Below are 25,807 nucleotides of genomic sequence, written 5' to 3' on the forward strand. Positions count from 1 at the left end.
TAGGAAACTTTAAGCCGTGCAAGAATCCTTGGGGAGCAATGTACGGCTAATCTCCGTTACACGTGAAACGAGGAAGGCGACAAGGGAGCGCAGACATTCACAGCGGACAAACAAAAATATTTCAGAATTCGTTAATTCTATTTGTACCAGCGGTGCTCGAAGCGTAGAGACCACAGGCAAATTTCCTGCCCTGTCTACAAAATCTGCATAAAGCCGCTTCTCCGCTCCCTTCCTCCTCTAACGTAAGGCTGTAAATTTCGATATTTCGCGTGTTTGAGGAACGGATTTTTTCTGGTCGTGTTTCATGCTTCGCGCCACACCGGAAAACGAGCGATATTTATGGTAGGACTTAAGCGTCCATGCCATACGTCCGAGAGATTCTACTCCCGTTTATATTTCCTTTTTCACCTCTGCTCCCCGGTCACCTATTTTTTTTATTTTACCTTCATTCTCTTAATCTTGCTCCGTGCCACGGACGACGATATCGTTGTCCCGCTAATTGGCACGTCGAATCGGAAATCCCCCCGGGCAAGATTATTGAAATCTAGTTACTAGTTCGTCGCGACAACTTGTTACAAGTTGCCCGTTGGTCGTTAAATAACGCGGGACTCGTAGATGGAACGAGGGTCGAGTAACGAACGCGAACTATAATCCAAGAGAGAGTTTTCCAAGGAGAAAGAAAACTGTCGTGGAGGTACGAGCAGCAACTTCTTTTTTCAGCGTCGCCACCGTTGTGAGACGTCGGGGGACGCCGATTCGCCGGAAGTTGCGGCCCACGAAACTAACGAGGCCTTAGCTCACGCCGCTGCTATAAACGTTGTCCGCAGAAAGTCTGCACGAAGCATAGTCTTTCCTCTCTTCTCCTCCTTCTTCTTCATCTCCACCCTCTCGGGGATCGTTGGATAACAATGAGACAAACCGGTCGTCCAACGAGGGTTGCGTCGTACGTCGAGCACCGTACTTGATCGTGCACAGCAACAAAGACCGTGTACACGAGCTTTAAGTAGGTTTTTGCGATAGTTGGAAGTTAACAGTAGCCTGCTGGTCGACACAACGCAACGTCAGGCAGCAAGAGGCAAACGCCACCATGGATTCAGCCCCTCTTCCGTGCAGCCATTTACTGTACCTAAGAGGCTCGCAGGGGTGCAATGATCCTCCGCGAGATAGCGGTGTACAATCGTTGAAGCATGAGACGGTCGTCAGGTCGCTAGGGAGAATCAAAAAGCCTGTTGGACACGTTGCGTCGTAGAGGACACACTGGTTCTGCTCCCTCGTTCTCTTTTTCCTTGGAACAATGTTACGGGACGGGCATATCCGGAACATTCACCGGATTAAGTTTATAAATCGACAATGCGAAGCGTCGCAACGCTTGGAAATTCAGATAAGATCCACTGTGCTGGCGATTCGACGATTCAACTTGTATGAAATTGTTGATACAAGAGCTGCAAGAATGCAAAATTACCTGTGAGAATATTGCGGTGGCAACGAGCGATGCATTTTTTATCGGTTGTAAGTAAACTGCGAATGTTTAGTGGGAATTTATACTTTCGTGAAAAGGCTACTTTTTATTGATCCCGCAAATTAGATAGTACGAAGAATTGAAGATGTTTATGTCGTGTTCTTGCGATGAACGAACTTGCGCGAATAAGTCGTTTGTTTCTTGAAGACTGAACACTAATCGTGTACGTACTTATGTAATGAAATTGTTCAGAAACTAACAAAAAGCGGATTTGATTGGCGATACGAAAATTTCCATTTATATAGAAATAAAAAAAAGAGAAGATAAAGAGAAAATGAAAATGTTGCAGCTTCTATACGATCGACGGCAGATCGTTGGATAAAATGGACGACCAGACGAACATTTCGAGAGTAACGCGAAAGAACGCGATGGATTAAAGTACGTCGCGAGAGAACACGACTCAGAATGCTCGATATTCGTGGTGCAAGCCGAAGAGCGCGCGGTTCCTCCGCGTGTACCGACACATACTCGGGCCTCTGCGGTAATCCTGAGTTATGGCGGATTATATCATCAATTTAGCCGACCAGGATCAGGTGCAGCGAGTAGCATCGGCAGCCAGGATATATCCGCGTACCTATATGGAGCACGGTGCACCCTTCGCTCCTCGTGCAACACCGTATCACGCGCATCCAATGTCCTATAACACAACCATAACGCGAAACAACTTAACGTGTTCCTCACGCCAGAATTCCTCTTTCTCCCTACCTTTCTATCTTCCATACCAATCGACCTATCTCTTCTCCTCCCGCATCGCGAAATACGCCGTCCATTTTTTGACACGTGAAATCCCTACCGCGAATTGGAAAAATATCGCGCGACAATCTATCCGCTCGCAGTGATTATCCCATGGTATCACGGGACGATGGTACGTATACACGCGTACGAGGTCCATTCGATAATGGAGTTGACCGACGCGACGTAACGAGACGTATTACGGCTTAATACGTCTCGTTTCAAAAAAAAAAAAAAAAAAAAACACAGCGAAATGTTCGTGCTCGTTCGTATTTACCGATAGTTCTGGTAATCTGCGTTTTTTACTCGAACGTCGATGTAGCTGCGCAGCCAGAACGTGGGGTGGAGAAAGAGAAAAGACACTCCGTTCGGAAAAGCATAACGATAGAGAGCGAAAGAAGAAAGAGGGGGAGAAAGGGGGAGGAGGAGGGCGAGAAGAGCTCGAAGGAGGAATGATATGCCTGTCGTACGTTTCCCTGCAGATATCTCGGGGGATCGAGCCGCGGCGGCAGCAGTGCAACCGGTGAAAATATAAATCCGCTAAAATATCGAGAGATTAGCGTTCGGACACGTCGCCCGATAGCTGGTCGAGGCTCAGGCCCAAAGCCAACCCTTTCCCCTCTTGTCTCTTTTCCTCTTGCACTGTCCAACCCTCTCCTTCCTCCTTCCACGTGCGTTCATAGCCGATGCAGAGAGCCGTTGCAGAGAGCCGGTCAACGAAATGCCGGCAAACGAAAGGGGGATAGCGTGAAAGGCAGCCGCCATTTTTTCTCGTAACAATAATTTGTCGTTATCAAATAAACGCGGGCGTAGAGAGGCCGGGTCTGGTCGAGCGGCTTTGCGAACGCGCCAATAAATGCTGGCAAAATAAAATTTTACTGCCGAATAATATCCGCGGCCGGAGTTTGTTGCTATTGAATTCCGCGGCTCTGCTCCGTAACGATCCCGGTAAACTACGACCCCCCGAGCCGCTACGTTGCTCCACGGGATTTGCTTTTGGCCCGCCACGAATCCCTCGTTCGTTCTTTTGTCCTGAATTTTTTTTTTAGCGTGAATATTTTTCACGTCACCGTTTGTTCCCTTAACTTTGTTCCTATCTTAATAGTATACATATATACGACACTTGATGTATGAACATGATGACATTAAGACCTATTCAACGAATTTCTCAACTTTTCAAGAATACGAGCATCCATCAGATTATTGTACCTGTTCATTGATCAGGTTAATTCTGAAATATAATTCCACGATCTGGTTTTCTTACTACAGAATACATACTAATTCTCTGGAAGGAGTCCATCATAGAATTTGTCAACTTGCCAGATATAATGGGAATCCTATAATGTGAGTAACCTATCGCAATTACGAACAAATATTATCTGACATTAACTTAGTGAATAGGAGAAACGAATTTAATGTTCTATTTGTATATAAAACGCTGAGAGTTTTAGTAACTTTATGCTGTCAGTACCACTGACAAATTTCACGCCAATGTTTCATCCGGAAACTTACACTTACTTCATATATCCCAATAAAGCTTATCAATCACCTCACCTACTAACCTCTACCTCGCTTTAGCTCTCCATCTGACGCTGTTATTATTTATAAATTATATCTATTCTTTATTATATTCTTGACTAATGGACAGTCCCGTAAATGAACAAAAAAAAAAAAAGAACAAAAACAGAGTCACGGTGACAAATTCTGCAGTTCCGAAGTTTGTACGACAATCCTCGCGCTGGTGCGTCACCTAAAGTACAGACGAGCCTATACAACGAAGTTGAACCTTTAAAATAAAGGACCAAAGTTGAAGAAGGGAAGACGTAAACGTTGCTCCGGCAAGAGGCAGAAATTTAAATGAGATTCGTCGCGCAATCAGTTTCTAATTAGAGAGACTATAGCCGCGTCGAGGCCTCGCTCGAAGGGAGCGAGTTTCGCGGAAGATCGCGAGCAAGACACCCAGAGTGGGTGGGTTTCGAACGCACAATCGAGTACCTTCTGTAGGTGCCGTTTACCTCGTTTGGGTCTCGCGGCGTGCACGGAACACACAGAGACGGTTCGAGTCTACCGCAGAGAATAATGTTAATGAAATACAGATATTATCTCTATACAAGGGGTCCGTGAAGGCGGCCGCTCAACTATTGTCCGTTTCACCGCGCTCCACCTGCCTCTTCCATCCAGCTGCCGCTTACAAAATACCCTCGACGCCCGCGCGGGGGTTAATTTCACGGGAAACGTTTCTTCCGTGGTCGTAACTAGATGTAATATCGAGAGGCGGAAAAGGTAAACGGACGGCGAACGCGTTTCGTTTCAGCCGCCGATTGCGGACAATAGTTTCACCGGGGCAACCTTACGTCGGCGAGGCAGCTAAATAACGTGTAAACCACACCGCGCTCGATACGAGAAGGTTATGAACCTACTCGGTTCGACGATAAGGAGAGAGCACGATATTCGCGAATTTCGACGATCGCAGCGTGAAAATTTAATGGAGCGTAAGCTTCGTTCTCCGGGAAGCGCGATTTCAAGAAAACGATCTCGGCGATACCAGGCCGCGAGAACGGTGCAGGGGAGCGGATCTCTGCCGATGGTTTTGAACGAAACGTCGCGTCGCTTTGAACGTGATCCACGCTCCGGTTACTCGTTAGGCAACCGATTCTTCTCATAGAAATGGATTGAACGAAATGTTTAATTGGTAGCGTGGCAATACTTGGATGAGAATAATAATCAAAGACACGGATTAAGTCTTAGTGGAAAGCTCGACACAACTTTTCATGATTTTCGAACGGTCTTCGGTATTTTTCGAATAATCTTGATAGAAGGAATGACATGAAGTATTTTTCAGGCGTCTTTAACTTTTAACTTTCGGTTTGACACTTCAATGATCTTCGTATGATTTTGAACTGGACCTGAACGACCTTTTCAAACAGCTTGGCACGACCATAATTTTGTCTGGAATAATCTTCAAACAACCTCAGCAGGACTTAGCTGAATGGTCTTAAAATAATCTCTCTATACTCGGAAATAATCCTTGTTAATCTGGAATATCTTCTAACCGATTTGTGTTGATTATAAATAATTTCCAAATGTCACTAGGAAAGCCCTCGATGATCTTTGAACGAGCTTGGCAGTGCCCCCGTGGTCTTTCTACGATTGATCTGAAATCCTTGAAAACGCCTCGATGTCTATGTCCGTGTATTATTTTCTCAATTTGCTATATAATAACTTCCTCGAACAAAAACACTTTGCATGTCAAATACTTCAAAGATTCGAAACAAACAAACGCGTATATGTCTTTCAAAATGCTTTTCGGACGAATTCCTGAAATTAAAGTAAATCAGACGGATCACCGTCGTCATCGCAACATAACAATCGCGTTTCCTTAGTAATTTTCCACGTGAAACACAGGCCGTTGGTTTGCGACACTGCGACTGATCGAAAGAGTAAACACCCGGTTTCGGGCGACGCGGCGCTTAGCCGAGAGTCGATCTCACAGGTAGACAAGCGGATCGTGCCTCGTCTCGACCAGAGCGCCCACGGCGCGGTGCACTGACTGCTCTGATAACTGATTTTTTCAAAAGCGTCCTAATTAAAGAACGCCTGACAAAACGTTAATTAAAGCACTCGAAAACCGAGTGCCATTAAAGGAAGGCAGCGGCACGGCGGGGGAGGACTAGGAAGAGAGGAATTACAAGCGCGGCTGCCGCGCGCATAAAGAAAGACACGGACGCGGAGAGACAGAGAGGCAATGGCGAACAGCGTAAAAGAGGGGATGACGGTGCGCTGGTGAAACGAAGAAAATTGGAACGAACAAGAAGCAAGTAAGAGAGAGAGAAGCGACAAGAGAAGCTAAAGGGGCACGGGAAGGGTAGCAAAGGGCTTAAAAGTTGGAGTACGTCCGTGCTAGTAGATATAGCCTGGTTAGGGCGGGCGAAAGCAGCCAGCAGGCAATTCCTAACGGCTGGAAAGATATGCAAATGCGCGAAAGGGAGACCGTCGACTAATGTCTAGCTACCTGGGCCGAGCGTTGGGACGCAATAATCATTAAAAACTAAAACGCGTGTCCCGTTCTCTGTCTACACCGTATCCTGCTGGCGGCGACCATCGTGTCGCATCTAGGGGACGAGTGGCAAGCCGAAGGACGCGTGCACACAGGAAGGCGAAGAGATCGCGAAGGAAGCGGAGAGAAGCGAATGGTCTGGCGGAAGCACCGAACTTAGGTCGAGCTTAGGAAGTTGAAGCTTCTCTTCTCGGAATAGAACACCATCGAGTGGAGGGGCTTCTCGCTAATTTCGCAGTCGCGAAGCGAAACTGGCGGTGTATCGAGCTACGGCTCCCTAGGGATCGTTCAGCGTGCACGCGTGTTCGATAACACCAAGATCGATGCCGGTGGAACGCGGCTGACTCTTACCACCGTTTCTACTGGCGCCAAACGCTTAACCATTTACGCGTCGTGATATTAGGAGCCGCTTACACGAACGAGCTAATACTATTAGTGAAATTTTACGAGTTACCAGTTACAAATACTAATAAATTCTGTGTTGCACGATAACATCGGTAAAAGGGATAAAGTTGCAAAGGAGATTTTACAACTTGCGCGTCAGTTTGTCCAAACAAATCTTACTTTTTTTTATATTATTCTATTATGCTATATATAATATCGTTATATGCAACTATGCTGTACGTAACGTAATATGTATTGTGTATTAAATGGATAAAGTTTATTCAGTTAATGAAGTTGTAACATACAGCAACAGTATCGCTATAAGCATAGTTAGGTGATAACTTATCGTACAAGAGGTTTCATTTTGTCGGTGACTGATTAAATTTAATATTGTAGAGATTCATTTTATAATAACATTATTCACAGTTTTGATGCAACTTCTCCCAAATTATCATTTAATTCTGCATATGGCGTAGATTTAAACTGAGTTAATATCCAGTGGCTGAAACTCGATTTTATCGATAAAGTCAGCGCGCGAAAATCATGCAAGACTTCAGATTTGAGAATCTCGCGTTGATTCACCGGTAACTTTATATCGGATTTCAAGCCGCTTTGCGAAATTCGACGTCGGTACCGTCCCTGGTGAGTCTGTAGTTGTACGCGTAACAAATTCTATTGTAACGCTAATTTATGAATATTAACTCAACGAGGAAGCTGCATTATTAACGGGCCATGGGTCCAATTATCCGGTGCCGGCCAATCGATACGCTTGGAAAACAATAATTAATAACAGAAAGTTAATACGATACGTCTTTGGGCAATTGTGCGTGGTTGCTTAGTCGTTTAATCACCACAAATCTTTTTATAATTAAGCTTTTAATACCGTTAAACATGATTTTCATAAAGTATTCTCTAAAATCTGTGAAAGGAATATAAATTAATTCAGGAGTAATGGTAATGCTCATTGATCTGGTAATGTGTCTTTATAATTTATTTCACATCTTTCCGACAAACAAAACGCAAATGAACGTTACAGGCGAAAAAGATGAAAAGGAATATCTCTCCTACTTTACAGAAGATTAATTTCAAAATTCAATCAGAACTACTTTTTCAACTGATTTTGGAATTAAATACTTTTTAAAAAATATTCACAATATTACTTACATTTACACGATATTTATCTATTATTGATTGGATTAAGCTAACGTAGCGACTGAACAAATGTTATTCATTTCTTTAAAAACACTGTAGGTTGAAGCTTTATATTGAAATACTTTCTTTTAGTCATCGAGTGACATAAAAGTCAAAAAGTCAACAAAAATGAACGTACGTTTGTTTCATTATTTCTCTTTTGTTTAACATTATTCTTCGTGTGTTTCAAAATTTCAATCGTTATTAAATTTCATTCGTTCACTTATCGAAACAACGAAAATTCCGAAGTCGAACGCCTATACCTCGTCTTCTCGAGTGTTGCGTTTTTTCACCGATATCGCGTGGCCATAAAAAGCTTGCTCCCCACAAAGGAAGAAATCAAAATTGCCATGTCGAATAGTACGCGGAACCAGGTCGAGTGGGAGGAGGAGGAAAATAATGAAACCAGTGGATAGGGGACACGTGAACGCATGGCGTTGGGGGCATTAAAGCGTCCTACTCTTCCGAGGGAACTTCATTTAAGAGTCCTTGTTTATAAACTGAAACAGGATGCGGCGGAATATAATTCCGCTTCTAATTACTCTGAGTGCTTTGCTTCTTTCATGGAAAGTGAGCCGTCCCATGGCCGAGCGCGGCAAAAGTTTCGTCCGCCTGTAAGAGCGCGCGAAACCGATCGACCGGCTGGTCGCTTGGGACGATTGTTATGCAGTCACCGCCATAAGTAAAAACTTAATAAATAGCCGGAAGAAAGACCGAGACAGGAAGTGTGAGCGCGGATAGAGAGGCGAAGGTTTGGAAGGTGGTAGAGAGACGAGAAAGAAAATGGTTGGAAGAGAGGGAGGAAGAAGAGCGAAAGGAGAAGGGGAAACGGAAAGGGGTGGGCCGAAACAGGGGGGGAAAATTCCCTGATAATTAAGACCGTTTTAAGGGAAAAGAAACGAGCTGTCTGTCTCTCTCTTTCTCTCTTTCTTTCTCTGTTGCAGTGTTCTGCTGGCTTTCTTGGTCGGTCGGTATCCTTGCATCCTCAAGAAGGCTAATTAATTTAATTACCGCCTTCGCCAGATTTAGCCCCGCGCCGCTCCACGGATACCCTACTTCAGAATGGCTCAGTATTTGTCGATTTTGCTAAGGAGTACAATGATTTCGCTGGTCTCGCCGGCTCCGCCGAATCGGCAAAGTATAAGTTGTGGCAGGGGTAGGGGGGAGGAGGAATCGGAGAAATAAAGAAGGAACGAATCGTTCGACTCGATCGGCTCTCCCCTTTATCCGCTCGATTTCTTCGTGCTCGAGGCTCATGAATGACGAAAGCGACGAGAAAAAGGTTAACTATCGAGCGCATATTTATGAGAGGCCGCGTCGCGGGCCAAAGGAAACGGGCCGAAGCCTTCGAGGAATTCAAATTAACGGAACCACTTACCATTCTTAATTGAACCGATATTCTTGCAGACGCTCGATCCAATTAACACTCGTCCTCCTCCGCGATTCGGCCGTCGTTCCGTTTCATCGTCGTGGCCATTCAGCATCCATGAGCTTCGCGGCCCGCTCGCGCGTCCTCCACCATCCTCTTCCTGCTGCCTCGTCCCTTCACGTGTCAGCGATCGAAATTGATATCGCACGAGATAGATACAGGCTACAGTATTAGAAACGAAACGAACGGGAAAAAATGAAAAAAAAAGACAGAAGAAAAACGAAAAATGAAAAGAAAAACGATAGCGCGTACCAAAACACGGGTAACGTTTCGCGTGTTGGTTTTATGAGTGTGCGTGCGTTACGTGTTTCGAGAGGCGGCGGCGGCGGCGGGCTTATAGACCGTAACGAGTAATAACGGCGTGGCAGGAGCGACCCGTTAAATTTAATGTTTATCGACGACAGAGGGCGTAAAATTTAATTAATCGAAAAGTGATTATGAGCAAAAGCACGGAGGCAGAACGCTGATTCTATCGGTCGCGATCAGCCCATAAGCCCACGGATGGCTGGCCATAACCCTTCAAGTCCATTTTACTTCACTCCGTGGACCTGACATAGCAGCAACCGGCCGCTGTTGTTACACGACAGGTTTTCGATCGGTTCACTGCCGTCCGGAGGCCTATCCAGACCTAATCGACCCATTCCTCCGATTTCCGTTCCATCTGCGCCGATTTTTCCAGCCGCCATTTTTCCAACTGGCTGTTAGTCGTTAGTCTCTATCATCGTTGTTTATTTAAGGTTAGAGATCTTACCGCGCGTAATTCACAGCCGATTGTTTCAAATCAGCGATTGGAAATAACGAACGATGTAAATAGAAGTAGGATCTGAAAGAAGGAATACCATGAAAAATTGATATCGATGTGATATATTAAGGAAGCAGGTCACCGTGCCTCATTGTCTATCTGACATCGACGATTGATTAGCCGCACAAACGAATAATCTATTGATCATTCGAACAATTCAATTAACGAAGTCAGTCTGATCTAACTTTCAATGCGCAAATTAATCGATACTTTATTCTACGATCGGCAACGATTTTATACTATTCCAAGTATTTTTTATCCTGTTTCTAAGAAATATTAAATATTCGATCGGTCGAAAATTTGGTCCGATCTTAATTCATTTGATTACCAGGAAAAATTCGAGGAACGCCAAAGAACATCAATCAATCATTCTCCGCCATCACTCTTCCCATTCCTTCCGTCTGTTTTCGCGAAAATGTTCGTTATTGGCTTTCCAATCCATCGATCCGTCGCTCGAAAATATGCCCGCCAATGCAGCCGGCAAATATTGCAATTCATTTCGCTGGAGTGCTCGAAACGGATACTGTCGATGCGTGGAAGCCAATAAAAATTATAACGTGAACCGTGAAAGATCGAAGTAAATAAAACACAACGTAACGGAAAAAAGATTATCTGCACGGCATACGTGTACGCGTGTTTGCCGACACGCAGCGTCCGAGATGCTTCTTTGTTAAGGATGGACCAGACCGCGTGTTGTGCACGCGCGAAGTGACGCTCACGAACCGTGATATCTCGCGAGAGAAGCGGAGAGAGAAGGGAGGGAGAGAGAAGAACTAGGCAAATTGGAACAAATTGATTTTCCCCGGCGACATCCATTAAAGTGACGGAAGAGAGTCGCGGTATTAACAAGCATGGCAATATCGAAATACGGGTCCAACTGTATCGGGCAGCTTTTGGGGCAAATTGGATTTTCGTGAGAAACATTATGACACCCTCATAATTGTCCCGCGATATACGCGTTGGTGCTTTATGCTCGCTGGCAAATGCTCGCCTAGGAATCCGATAGACTAATCCTGAAATTATTTTGTTACTAGATACTAGATAGTTATGTTTTCTTAAACTCGTAATGTGTTTCCTGAACACGTTACCAGTGGCGCGTGTATAGACAGACGTAAATAATCGTATCTGCTTCTATAAATTAAATTCTTAATGCCAGCTTTCTTGGACAGTTGGCTTAATCTCACTAACGAATTTTACAGGTCACAAGTTACAAGTTACAGTGATAAATGTAACGAAAAGTAACTTTACATGTTACAAGGCAGCTCCCTTTTGCTATTTGTTAATTCACGAATATGTATAGTTACACTACTACTAGCTAGTTAATTATCGTGCAGAAAGATCCTGATTTCTATGATCACCTGCATCTGAAAATGATACAGAAGACCTCATTGGTTCGCATTAAGCAGGTTTTTAAACATTTTTCTTGTACTACTGAAATAAAGGTGATGGATATACCGTATACTGCTAATAAAACAAAAATAAAGGGTAATTACAAGTAATAGAAGGAGCAATTGCTTCCCCATGGCAATTCTAACAAAATAAAGGAAGAAACTTAAGAAAGAGCTACTAACATTTTTCCTTTCTTCTCGGTTCTTCTCTTTCCCATCTACCAATCGAAACAACGAAACTAGACTATTTTGATAATTCGAATATTTGTTAAATGGGACAGTAAATAGCCGAGTAGCAGTTCGATTCGCTATATCGACCGCCAAACTAATTTTGGAAATTATTCAAACGTCGATCTCGACGAAATTGCTTTTTGTTTCGGCACACCCTTATCGTCGCGATCCTCGATTACTCTGCGGCCATTTAAAACTGGAAAGTTTCGGTGTATCGTGAGATACACACAGTACGAAGGCAGAAGGGAGACAGAGCTCTGATATTAATTCCGTAAGCCTACCGGTGATAATGTCTCCGGCGTGATGCTCCCCAGGGTGGTGTGAAAGCATTCCCTTTAACGACGCCGCATCGAGCCGCGAGATAGGCGATCGTCTTACCGATTACGCGAAGGAGAACGGGTAATTACGTGTCCGCGTCCTGATTTTCGTTCAACCGATCGTCGATCTATCTACGATTTAAATGACAAACTGCTGTTCCTCCGCAATTTCCCGATTCCGTCAGTATAATCAAACGAGTCGACTATCTTCGTCAGTTTACGTCCGATTCGAATTGTTTGCGCGATCATCAGGATAATCTTTGCCACTAGCGTCGTAAGCGAAGAGAAAAATCACGAAAGACAAAGGTTTGTACGCGTTGTTCGAGGCAAGAGGAGAATCGAAGAGGCCGGGAGAAAAATCGGTGGCACGTACGAGACGTTAAAATTAACGACGCAGTAACAAAGTATCGTAAGTCTGTCGAGCGGGCTGGCTCGAATCGCGTGCAGAGCTGGCATTCTCTAGCTACTAACGAACAGCAACGGTGGCTCATTGAACGCGAACGCGTTACGGCTGTGCAGGGTGGTAATCAAATACTTAAAACTCGACTCGCGACCAAGAGGAAAAACGGACCGGAGAAAGTTTCGTCGGTTCGGAAGTTGGGATGGCAAATGCCGATCCTTCCAGTCCGACAGCCTCGTAAACCGATTCGTCTTCGTGTCGCTCGGCCTTCCACGGTCTCTTCGCTACAGGTATAATCTCCGATTTAACCGTCGAACGTAGAAAAAAAGTCGTATCTCAGGACCCATTAATGGACTGGAACCGCGAGAACTAGCGGAACGTGTTTCGCGCGAACAGCACGATAAAATTGCAGCGTAAAGTTTCTCAGCCTCGAACATCGAGGCTGGTTTCACAGCGGTTTCCATCGTTTCGTAGCATCTGCGAATTATCAAAATTAATCGTGCTCGCTAATTCGCGGCGGAGAGATTGAGAATGAGAGACGATAGGGGTGGTAGGAGGCGCGAAAAAAGTTCACGCGACTGCTAGGATCGTAATACGCCGGTAATGCTGGTGCTTAGCGGCGTATAAATAAGCATTAAATCCGTGCTTAGGATACCTTAATCTGTATTTTTTTCCCGGCCTGCCTGCTGGAATATATTATCACCCGGGGGATTTTATCGCGGCGGCGATAATGCCGTTAACGCGCGAATATACTCGAAAGAACTTTTTTAAAGGAGCGAGTTACCGGTCGACCGTGCCGTTTCTTCCGTCGCCTCTTTCTTTCTTTCTTTCTCTTCCCTTCCTCTTCCCTTCTTATCGAGAACGAGCTCTTGGTGCCTCATCGACGACACGGTGCCACGAGATTCGCTTCGACAATAGATCGCTGTGAAGGAATCTTATCTTTATATGTTTTCTTGTTCTATTTAAAAAATATACTTGATTAATCGACGATACACAGAATATATGCGCCTCCTTCAATTCATTAACGCTGGTTCCTATTGACGTGTATGTTCTATGATTTGATCAAGATTTAACGAAGGCGGGGAAGGAAAACGGCATGAAAAGCGACATTCATAGTTACACCGTGTCAACCGAGTCGTGTATTTGTACGCGCCGACTATTCCAGCTATTCTTTACGTTATCTTCGCTCGCTGACATAGACTCCGGTCTTCGATATTTTTAAATTCGTTTCAATTCAACCAGCTCGTTTTTCCTGTTGCAAGACAAGATTGTCTAATAATAACTAATTGAAGCTAACAACGTAATTCACTCTGCCTATTGTTTCGATCACGCCGCTGTCGCAACTGTTGCGTTTTCCTTTTCATCGAATAATCGTTGTTGTCTTCAGACCTAAAAAAAGGATATTGCATCGTATCGATAATTATAATAATTGATAACGAACCTACGTACGATGATATCACCGATACAAAAATTGCGTCACTCCTACAAAAGAAAAATATCATTTCAATAACGCTGACAGCGTTTAGAATATATCCCAAAATACGCGACAAACTCTACCATCGAATCGAGTTTAACGGTGATAACGGGACAAATTCTCGAACTGGAAGAAAGGAAAGAAGCGACACAACGTCGCACGTTTAACTTCTGACGAGGGGATGGCGCGCGCTATTAACGGACCGTTTCCGTGATGCACGAACGTTTGCCGCACGCTCATCAACGTCCGCAGACCAGTAGCGGCTAACGGAGCACGGATTTGAATTAGGAGACGGTGATGCGGCATGCAGAGAAGAGAGGAGTAAGGGAGAGTGAGAAAGTCGAAGATGCGGATGGGGAGGTGGTGCACGAGGTTGGTTGCTAACGACCGTCGCCAGACCAGGGTTGTTAACTGCTGCCGGGTTCGGTCGTCCCACTGGATGTGGTGGTTCTTCTATGTGGGAAGAGGTTCCACTGGAGTGGGTGTGAGGGTGGAAAAGGGCCACGCCAGGGTAGAATGGCTAAGCTATTCGGAACAATGTCTTGTTAGGCGGTTTGCTTTGAGGTAATCGCTGGGAAGACCCCGGCAGTCGTTAGACTTTCCCTCGCGGACCTGTTTGTTTCGCGGATAATTGCCCACCGATACTCGACTCTAGTCCCTCGTAAAATCGTGAACGATCCCCGTCGGGCTTACGGCCACGGAGCAAGCAAGGGAGAAACGCGAAGGAAAAGCGCGTGGTAGCCAAGGAGGAAAATAGAAACGGCGAGACGAAAGAAACCGAGCGGACGGGAGAGAAGGATCGTTCTATTCCTTGGGTCGGTGGAGCGTTTTCGACAAGAGAATCGTCTTATTACGAGGCGATCCGCTCGCTTTAGGTACGAGGAATGGGCGGTTATTGCGTCATTCGATTAGCTGATTCTCTCTCTCTCTCTCTCTCTCTCTCTCTCTCTCTCTTTCTTCCTCTCTCAATTATAGAATCGAGAACGCGCGGCCGAGTTACGGGAAAAAGGAAAGCCTCCGCGGCAAACGTGATCCGAGGTGAGCGCGGACGCGAGATCCGGACGGAACGGCCGCGAAATAGTGAGAGGCGGCACACCGACGAGAGGGGAAAAAAATGCTTTCAAGTTAATTAGCGTAAATTACATCCGCGCGAGGACGCGGGGTAATTACAGATTTTCTATTCCCGACAACTCGCTCAGCATCAGAACCTGTTAAATAGCTTCGCTTAAACGAGACGCATTAACGTATTCCATTTCTGCGCACAAGGGAATAAGGCAACCGCTCGGCTCGGATCACAGGAATCTTTTCAATTTGCAAGATGCTGGGGATGGCACGCGTAAGTTGTTTCTTACGAACGCTTTATTTTAGGATAACGACGGAGAGGTCGACGTGGTTTATACGAATGCCAGAAAACATCGGGCAGAATGGTTAATTTCAACATTTTCAGCCACGAGTGCATTTAATAGACTCATTTGGCCGGATATTGTCAACGATCTGCGCGAAAATGACACCGGGTAGACCGTTAAAGTGTCACGAACGAACGATAATGGAAATATCGTCGCCACTTTTCTCCTTGATTATATCCAATTTTCGCTGGCACACTCTTCAATCGCGCCGAAACGTTTCGCGCCGCTCTATTGATTACGCAAACGAAACTCCTGTCCCCTAAATTTGGAATATCGAGGTAGTTAGCATCGACCGTTCTCCCCGCTACGTATCGTCGACTAATTAGCATGTACCACTTTTCCCTCCAACATACTTTAATCGTTGTGTACACTTTGCGCTGTTCTATTACTTGCGCAAACGTGACAGCTATTAAAATTTAAATATCGACGAGTTACGCACTTGCTCGGAGATCTTATTGTTAACGTCGATCACAAAACGATCAATTTTTCAACATGTTCTTCAAATTCGTACGAAAGATTGTTTAACCCATCGCTTTATCGTGTATCACGTTGGAACGCAACGTGGAAAAAGGAGCAAAGATAAAAAAGCTCAGTCATTTTGAAGTTTGTCCAATGATCCTGACTCTAATTTAACGTTACAAGATTAAAATTATTAAATACGAATCAAGTACGATATTTTTAATATTTTGCTTCCGACATACCGCGACTACAAAGGGTATTTGCGTACCATTAAATTTGTTACAGAACTCATATACCAATTAATTGAGTTCAGGTATGTTAAATGTCGTATCATTTAGTACTACTTTTATATGACTGCGAAATAATATAATATTAGGAAAATGAAACGTGGAAGACGATAAAAAATTCTTCGTTGCAAATGAACGAAGTACGTGCAAATGCTTTCTATCGTCGTCACTGTGCTAAAACAGTATATTTATATGTATGTAATTAACGTGGACTTATGTATAGTGATTCTTTCACCTTCTCTTAATCGTGTTAACTTGGCGGTGTTTTAAAACAATGGATATACAATAATAAACAACATTTATTTATTATATCGTTCCTTCTTACATAACGTGTTCCGTAAATCTAAGCGTAGCTAACATTTCCCTGCGATTTTGCGAGGAAACCGATGTAAATTCGTCTATATGAATACCTTTGCATAAGTTTTGCATAAGTTAAATTTGCGAAACTTTAGCACGCCATTTTATATAACCACAGAAAAAAAATCATAAAGCAACGGGTTAATTAATAACGTGGACGCTGTTCTTAATACCATTGATTAAACAAAACTAATTTATTCAAAATTCCTTACGTAAGCTAGACGATATAAATCAGCTCGTATACTCGAATCACCCTCCATATCTAAACTTAACTCTTTAGTGGGCGAGAACGTGACCATTGTCGCCTGAAATTGAAATATCGTGACCGTTAGTATGGGCCGCGTAATTAGTACGCGCAGTTAGCGTGTTTTCCCAACGGTAATATTCTTAGTTCAATCCTGACGCCATTCTGCGCCTTCATGCTCGTATCCTGGTGGTTAAGGGCCACCGGAAGCACAGCATTCTGCCGAAACTCCCTCCACAATGGCCGCACGCTAATTCGTACTTTGGGGCTTACGGACAACTAACTTGCCCCTAATGCCCTGCTTACGCGCGATTATTGCCTTCGACGAGTTCCAGACAGTCGAACTCCATTTCCACGCATCCGCGATTGTTCCAATAAGTCCCTTAACCGTTCGTTTGGGGAGAGACCTGTTCTCGAGAAGATCGAGTTGGAAAACTTCTAGAATATACGTGTATCATATAAACTGCAGATATATTTTTCGAATAAAATTTGTTCGTTTAAGATGTGGTTTTCGGCAAAGGCCACTTTGACAATTTTTAACTATCGGGAAATTTTCAAATTCCACTTTTCTCAACACCAAGCTTCCAACGTATTTTAGTCTCTTAAATTATTTGAAATATATTTAGAATTTAGTTAAATCAACTTTCTGCTCGCTTGTATCACGCGTATGTATCACACCCGGTATATTAGAGTCATAAAAGCACAACGACACGATTATCTCCCTGTCGAAGAAAAATATCGTCACGAAACATTTCCCGAATCGTTTCTTTTCTGACAAAAGTGTCGGAACTATAATTCCTGGCAGAGAAGGCAGTTTGGATGACCGAGTCAGGCGCCACAGATCACGGCTATCATCCGTGATTCGGCGCAAGATAGTTCATTCTAACGTATTGCGGGATAACATCGACGCCACGCGCGACCGTTATTTATGTAATACAATTTATCGATCTTTCGTGGGGCTCGCGACCGAATTATTTGCCCACCACCGCGACGTAACCAGCGAATAATGTATAAGAGTATATTTAGCGGGGTTGGTGGCGAGAAGAAGGGAGTAAGGCGCCGTGGCGGCACCCATGAACGAAACCGTGACTCGAGTACGACGTCTTAACCGCGTTTCCTGAACGCATCGCGTTTGACCCGCCACCAACGAAATACGGGGATGGTCGATCGTTCCGATTGAGCAGACATTCGGAGCAACGAAATTCCATATCCACGATCTGTGCTGGTTAAATAATTTGTACGCGTCTGTGTCGATCTATCAGACGGCCACTTTTCGGATTGACGATGGCTGAAATTGAGGAGAGAAAACTGAGAGCAGAATAAAAAGGAGAAAGACCACGAGAGAGGATCGTTGCGAGAAAGAGAGAAAGAAACGAAAAGATTAAAAACACGGCCATTAATAGAGCGCGAAATCCGATGGTTATGCGCCAATCAGGTTTCGTGACAGTACCGAGGAAACAAGTATTTCCCATCAGCGCTTGCACCGATTTATCCCGAATAGTCTCGCGAAACCCAGTCACCATTCCGTTTATTATTCCGATAGCCGCGATTCGTCCTCTTTCTTGCCCGTTTAGCGTTCCTGTACAGCCCCGATAGCGGGTATCGATGCACTCGAACAATCCTTCCTATCTCGGCCAAGTGTGTTTTTATTTCCTGTTAATTGATTTTTTACACTCCGATACACCCTGGCGAGGTTACTCCTTTATGACGCGCCGCAACGATGCGACGCGCGTTTTGTCGCGTATCCATGGAAATGTATCCCGCAGCATCGAGAGCTACGATATTAACGGGCAGATACCAAGAGGGAGCCAGAGGAAAGGGTTCGCTGACTAATTGAAATCGAGATGTTCGCGTACTTTAGCGGCGTCATACTCGTCGCACAACAGGCGAGAAAGAAAGAAAAAGAAAAGAAGAAACGAGGGAGATGAAGAGAGATAGAAATTGCTGGAACCGGCGAGGGTAAGAGTTCAGCGACTTCTTTTGTCGGGCCAACCAAGCGGCTAGTCCACTTTCATACACGGCAACATATAAAATCCCTTTTCACGAAACACCCCTCATAAACTTTCTTTCCTACGTTTGCTATCTTCGTATCGCCATTCAGTTTCCCTGTCCCCGCGCCGAAAATGGTGGCGCGCGCGCAAGTGCCCGTGTACTTATACGTGACGCTACCACGACACGCTCGAAACGTCGGCGAAGTAGATTTTTCCGCACCTCGATATGATTAATATCCCTGCGAGATAGGAGGGTGCGGGTTGGGTGTTGGGCCAAAAGAACGAAGATAAAAGAAGGGGTAGAAAAGTTGAAGGTAAACTGGAACGAAGAAAGAAGTTGGAACGAAGGGAAGTAGGAAAGAGGAGAGAAAACAAGAAAACGTAGAGAAAAGGGAGGAGAGAGAGAGAGAGAGAGAGAGACGGAAGAAACGTGGTGGATGCGGGGAAAAAAAGAGAAGGATAACGGAGGGTGAAGGTAGCCGAGGTAAAAGGGAACGGTTATGGGCCTGGTGGCCGCTTGCCCGTACAGCAAATCCCCGTCAACCGCATTCAATTACGATGTTATCGCGAATACAGATGACGGTTATTTCCTTCGGTACACCCTATACGTAACGTTCGCGATGCGGCGCGACGCAGGGCGTCGCCAACGTCGCTTCTCCGTCCAAAGTTAAGGCAGTATATCGTGTAATGGTGGGTTGGCCGGTCGCCTGTGTGATTGCTTTAGGATGCGCGCCGACAATACACCGGGATAAAGCGACTCCGATTTCGACCAACGACAGTTACGCGCGCCATCCTTCCGTACCCACCCCGCCGCGTCGACCCGAATTACCTCGTTATTCCTCTCTGGTCATCGTTACGGAAGAATCTTCTTTTCGTTTCCGTGATTTTGGTATCATTTTTATCAAACAGATTTCCAAGCCATGAGAATCGTTAAATTCGTGGTACCCGTGGCACGAAAAAGTGTATTCCTAACAATGTAAATTTATCGCGATGAAATTTATCTGTTTCTTAGATTTCACACGAGCGATCCTTAAACGTACGATCAACTGGTCGATAACCTTTGGGTTGGGCGAGCTCGATCCACCAGCGTGCTTTGGCTTATCCATCAGGAAGGAGAGGCGTCGCGGGTCACGGGAACGGTCTCCTTCGAATCGCGTACGTCGCTTTTCGGTACACGGTTTGTCGAGTACGACGACCGTCGGCCCACCCTCCACGTTTTCGAGCGATAAAACCTGAAATACGAGCGCGTACGCTGGTCGAACTTCTATTCGCCTCGAACCGAAAAGGATGTCCGGATCATAACACGGCGCGCTCCCGTGCACCCCGTTGCTTCCGTGAGTTACTTTGCACGACGGTTTCAAAAGGAACCCCTCGCCACCTTGCCAACTCGTTCCCCAGCCCTCTCCTCTAACCCTGCTGTACGTGACACTTTGATCGTCTCAGGGAACACGTGCAACTCCATGCTTCAATTACACCGCATTCTCCAATTACACTGAATAACCTTGCAATCACGAACATGATCACATTCGATCAATTACAATTCTAATATTAATAATCTTATTATGACTTACCAGTATGCATCTGTCCAATATCATCCAACGTTCTTAGCAACGAGTCGTGGAGCTGGTATCGCGGAATAAAGCGATCCGACACACGGCGAAAACGCCGTTAATATTTTCATAGTGTGGCATCCTACGCGGCTATGGGACGGAGAGTGGAAAAAGTACGAGGGAGATTAATTGGAACCTTCTTCGGGCGCAACAGAGCCAACGAAGAGAAGACGAGGAGGAAAGGTGGTGTACGAAACGGTAAGAGAAAGGAAGAGGACGTACAGAGAGGAAATTGAGAGGAGGTAGAGAAAAGGGGCGGTGGGGATGGGAAGAAGCGCGAAGCTGAGCGAGAACGAGACGCAGAGCGTCAGGATAGCCCGAGGGGGGCCCTGAGCTTTTTGCCGAACACATAATGCATAGCGAAGGATGACACCCTTATCTCGGGATCTTTAATTCCGTGGGCCGCCGCGAGGGGGTTGCCGCGTCGTCATTTGTCGGTTGCACCGCGCTCGAATCAGGGATGGCACAGAGAGTGGATGGATAAAACCGCCGGCGCTGTTAACATCACCGTTGGCTACAGGGGCTGGAAATTGCCTTGGCTGATTTCATTTCAGGCCAGATTATTTTAAGGGGTTCTGTTTTTCTTTCTCCTACCACACCGGTTACCATCCCCTATAACCGCGCGACTTCGGCGTGATTAATGCGACCAGAGACAAAGGGGGTGAGGCTGGTCGAAAAGCGTCAGCGATCGAGACTCGTGTTACCTTCTGGCTTATAAGCTGATCGATTTAATTTATGCGAACTGACGCGTTGTTACGAGACCTTGACGCGCGATATCCAGGCGAAATCTGTCTCACTGGGCTCGTATCGAAGTTTGCCAATATGAATTTTTTGATACCGATATTTTAAAGGACGAAAAGTTCTGTTATTCTACGAAAAATTTCATACACGTTCCTCGTACGCGATCTGTAACGAAAACGTTATCCGTTCTTGTACGTCTAAGAAGACGATTGGTACACGCGTCTCGTTAACCAAAACGTATATTAAATAATATTCGCAAAGAAAAATATTTTCTACATATACGCATAATAGAATAACACATACGTGAAAAAGAAGTATTTGTGTTTTCAGTATAAAACTTTCCGTCTATGATCTCTGACTTTGGAATGAGTCAGTGGACACGCGAACAAGGACAAAATTGACTCCTATATGGATTTAGCGTATCGCTATTCGCTTTAAATTCGTCGAATGAATCTTTGACGAAGCAATTTTCACGTAAGCAACCTACGTTACATCCGTCCGATAAAAAAAATCCAAGGGGGAAAATATCTTAATAAACTTTAAAGCGACGAACAACGGGGTATACTCGGAACGAACCTCTCAATTTTTTAGTGCAACGAGGAAAATTGTTCGAGTGTCGGAGAAGTGACGAGCCCTTTCGATGGGTAGCGCAACGATGCGAAAGAAGGGGGGGGAGGTAGAGGATCCGCTCTCCGCGAGTTTTAAAGAGTTTCAACGTCCTATTATAAAGTCTTCACCGTGCATAATAACATTCAACTCCGTGGGCTGGAAGGCATTAGGGAAATCGCGTTGCCTCCCCTTGCCTGTTTCACCCTCACCCCTTTCCCTCGTCCCACCCCCACCATCGACCTGTCCCATCTCCGTTTCTAACCATTTCCCTGTATCACGCGGGCAATACGGCCCGCACAAATCAGTGGATCTCTTCTACGGCGTGTCGCGATTTCGCTTTCTCGTCGTTGAAGAGGAACAAGAGAGAAGGAAAGAAGGAGGGGAGCAAACGTCGCGGAAACAGCCATAAATAGAGGAGTAAAAAGACGACGGCGTATGGTACTCGGCGTTGTAGGTACCGGCCGATCCTGGAAACGAAATGAACACACGCTTGAAACTCACGATTTGCTTGTATTTATAAGAATGTTATATTTTCTCGGTAGTAATAGGAGCCTCTATAGAGGCGGTAAATATATTAGTAGTGCGCTAATAAATGATATTTATATACAGATGGATAAAAAAAAAAAAACGAGAGGAAAATGTGTTCGGCTCTGTCGCGCGTACTCGGAGCGCGAATCACTCGTGTAGGTTTCGTTCTTTCTCTCCCTCTTTCTCTTCGTCACAGGTTGCTACCTCACGCCCGCTTCGTAGGACATCCTCTTCGCGTAACATCTTTTGTACTTAATCGATTCGGTGGTTTCGAAATGCAGTATCCTGTAGAATCAGCACGACATTCGAGTCGTCCCACGTGGCTCGTGAAGACAGTCTGATCGAACGACAACGTCAACAACTCCGTCGAGATCAAGGAGGAGAGGGTGATGAATTTTGTCGTCGTATAAGCGTACGGTCAGGCAAATTCTCTACGAGTACCACGATCGCGATTCTGGCTCCTTTAAATGTGGTTTGCTTCGTCGGTGATTGAAAACGGATCGTTTATCAGCGCACGCAACGTTTATCGGATTTTCTCAATCGTCTTTTGGTATCGATGCCGCCGTCTGATCTTATTCCCGATCTTTTCCTTTCTTTTCCTCGTTGTTCCTTCTCCTTTCGTCTGGACCGTTTTCGCTCGTCTTTTGGCGTTAAAGCGTAAAGCCGCGACTAAGCCCCTCGTTTCGCAAGTTTCCGATCGCAGACCGCGTTAAAGATGCATTCTCCGCGAAACTCGGCAAGTAACCACAGGCTGCTCGAGTAAACCGTCACCGCCATTATCACCGAGAAAGGAATATTCGAAATCCGAGACGTCGACTTGCTCTCCCGAGGGGCATCGAAACTTACATCGTTAATCTTTGGTATTAGCCATCGTGTACGCCTTTGCTTGCGCCTCGTATACCGACATTTTGGGAACGTCTAGAGATTCGTCACATTCGCGTCGCCGAGATTCCCCTCGAACAGAACAACGTCTCTCGATTTTACCTTTGGTATTTAATCGAACGTTCGTTCGCCTTTGTCCAGGCGAATCACAGACCTCCGTCTCGAGTCGACGATAAAATTGAAAAACAGCAAACAGTAATTTACGAACAATCTTACGACGATTCTCTTCCTCCGCCTATCCGACACTCGTCTTCTCGATCGGCCGTCAAACGTCGAATGTCGACGAATCGCGAGTACTATGGAAATTCGTTCGATTGGTCTGCGTATACTGATAGTCTTTCGGTTTCGCAGAGTCGACAGATACAGATATTTACAGGTAACTCTGCCCCATTCGCTCACCCTCTCACTCGGTCGTCCTTCCACGCTTACTCGCACGCTTCTAATCGCTCTTCTCCTCGCTAGAAACGTATCTTACATAAATCGCCTATTTTTATCATGTTACATGTTGTACCGTATATTACAAGACGTGTATTAAACGTGTATCTCTTCGCCTTCGCGAGATGACCACGTCCTATGCGGCTCCTATCGTATCTCTTTCCATAAATTTATTCATACAATTCGCGATCACAGTGATTATTCCCAACCTCTAAACGACTATTTCCCCCAAAAACGTTCGATCCTCCGCGGGTATCCTCGAGACCCGTCGCGGAGACCATCTCGTTTCTCTTTTCCATCTTCGTTCCGTTCTCGTCGCGAACGACTCGTCTTTTCCCACCCCCCGTTTCGACCTGCTTTCTTTCTCTCACCGATCCACATGTTATGCGTCCTGTCTGTCTATCACTCTGGTTCCTCGCGTTCACTTTCGTCACGACGTTTTAATCCTCGCCCGTACTCCCTCTCCGTACCTCCTGTTCATCTCGTCGGTCAGCGTCAATAGCCTCAATAACCGCTGAGACATCTGAGCTTCTTCAGAGGGGGTGACACCTCGTTTCAGCTGGTCGGAGCCTGCATAGACATCGGCGGTGGCTTCACCGGTCCGAGGGCTGGACCCGATAGCCCGTTGTTGTTCATGTCTCCAGGAGCTCTGGGTCCACCGACGCCAATGGCCGTTCCGTTCACCATCGGCGTGCTCCCTGACATCTGTCCCTGCACCATAAAATTGTTATTCTGAGTGAGAATGAATCGCATTAGTCCTATTCTCTTATATTCTTTCGATTGTTTGTTTTTCTTATTTTGCGAATCGGATTATTGTTATTTGGTAAATTCGCATTAATATTTGAGAGATGGCCCATGCAGATTTACTGTTCGCGGCTGGTAAATTGGCTAGCGGAAAGAAAGGCTTGATCGATTTGTAGAAGGGAATATTAAAAATCTTTCGTTATTAATTAAGATAATTACATCTACAGTTCGGAGAAGCAGTGAGCAAAGTAGACGTCCATCACCCCTGCGATGTCTCGCTAGTCAACTTTCCAGACTGCAAGAAACGGATTTATATTTTTCTTTCTATACTTTCTTTTTAATATTGTGTTATATTTATATACGAAATGAGGGCAATTTAAACAAGATAATTTATAAAATAATTTAGAAAATAATTTACAAGAAGAAGTAACCCCTGAACGTTAAAACGATGGAAAGCATTCGAACTTCGCGTTTCATTTTCCGACTGAAAAGCAAAGTTGAAACACGTCGTACGTCGCTGGTCCCTCGGGCCAGCGAACGAGACCGATCACGCGACGAAAACTTCCGGCGTGGCGTGTAACGCTTCCAATTAAAATACCACCGACTCCGCCTGTCATCGACGACCGTAGTAACACAGCGACTAAGGCGTCGATGCTTTTAAGCATGCGTGCGTGACACAACGCTTCAAACGTTTACGGTCCTCTCTTAACTTACGTTCGACACGTGATTATGTTGACCCACCGACTGGCCAAGTGCCTGATGAGGTTGCAGTGGATTGTGACCAGGATGCATGTTCTGGCCAGGCGGTGTCGGCGCTGGAGGCAGTTGCCTTTTGATGTACGCCAGCGTGGCGGGTGTTTGTACTGACATATTGGCGAACGCGAGCCTCTCCTCATAGTCGAACTCGCACAGGATTTTGTTCTCGCACAGATAGAATCGATCGCCCACGCAAAACCTGCAATCAAAACCACAGGCTACTGGTGTCGCGCCGCTTCAACTTGTACACCGCCTCCAACCGCGATTCGATGAGATCTCCGCGCGATACGTTTCTCGTCATCTGTTACGTTGCGAGATCCCCGAGCCAGCTTCAAAGAGAACGCCTGAACTTTTGTTCGATCGCTCGCGATCGTTCTCACTTCGCGACATTATGTGAGAAAAGATATGTTTAATATATGATTAATATCTTTTTCTTTCTAATATATGATTGACTAATATATGAATAACTTCTTTTCTTCTTTTTTTTTTTAATTTCTTGCCAATTAACAACAGGTAAATCAGGGATTATTCGGCGAGAAAAATTGGAAAAAATATCATCGATATAAAAAGAACGTGTGTAACGATTCTTTCATTCGCGAACCACTACGCATAGGTATCGCGTCGCTGCTAGCTCGTCGATAAACGGTTGATCGTCACAATGGGGGAAAAAAGGCAAAAAGGGAGGAAAATCCGAAAAAGTGGGACTCAAAAAAAAATAAAAAATATAAAAAAATAAAAAGTCGGGGGGAGGGTAAAAGGAGAAACAATGACAAAGGGTGGCAGGGGACGAGCGTTGGATAACGAGCGTATCGCAACGCGTCGGACAAATAATTA

General features: G+C 45.2%; 1 protein-coding gene and 1 long non-coding RNA gene across 6 annotated transcripts in view; one reads left to right on the plus strand and one right to left on the minus strand.

The window, feature by feature from the left end:
* LOC110119929 overlaps nt 1-25,807 on the plus strand; it is a 128,357-nt gene that overhangs the window by 98,870 nt on the left and 3,680 nt on the right. The gene's annotated exons all lie outside the window — the stretch shown is intronic.
* The window catches only part of LOC100644996 (LIM domain only protein 3), a 69,393-nt gene continuing 65,704 nt past the window's right edge, over nt 22,119-25,807 (minus strand). For 3 of the 5 annotated variants that reach the window (XM_048414467.1, XM_012319668.3, XM_020866884.2), the window contains 2 exons: nt 24,932-25,172; nt 22,119-24,184 (listed from right to left, as the gene is read on the minus strand). In XM_048414467.1, coding sequence (XP_048270424.1) covers nt 24,029-24,184; nt 24,932-25,172 — 397 coding nt within the window. In that variant the 3' untranslated portion in view covers nt 22,119-24,028. Of the gene's footprint in view, nt 24,185-24,436; nt 24,513-24,931; nt 25,173-25,807 lie in introns of all 5 variants that reach the window. The other 2 variants (XM_048414469.1, XM_048414468.1) reach the window with 2 other exon arrangements.

The sequence above is a fragment of the Bombus terrestris genome, chromosome 2, assembly GCF_910591885.1.
Source record: "Bombus terrestris chromosome 2, iyBomTerr1.2, whole genome shotgun sequence".
NCBI lineage: Eukaryota > Metazoa > Arthropoda > Insecta > Hymenoptera > Apidae > Bombus > Bombus terrestris.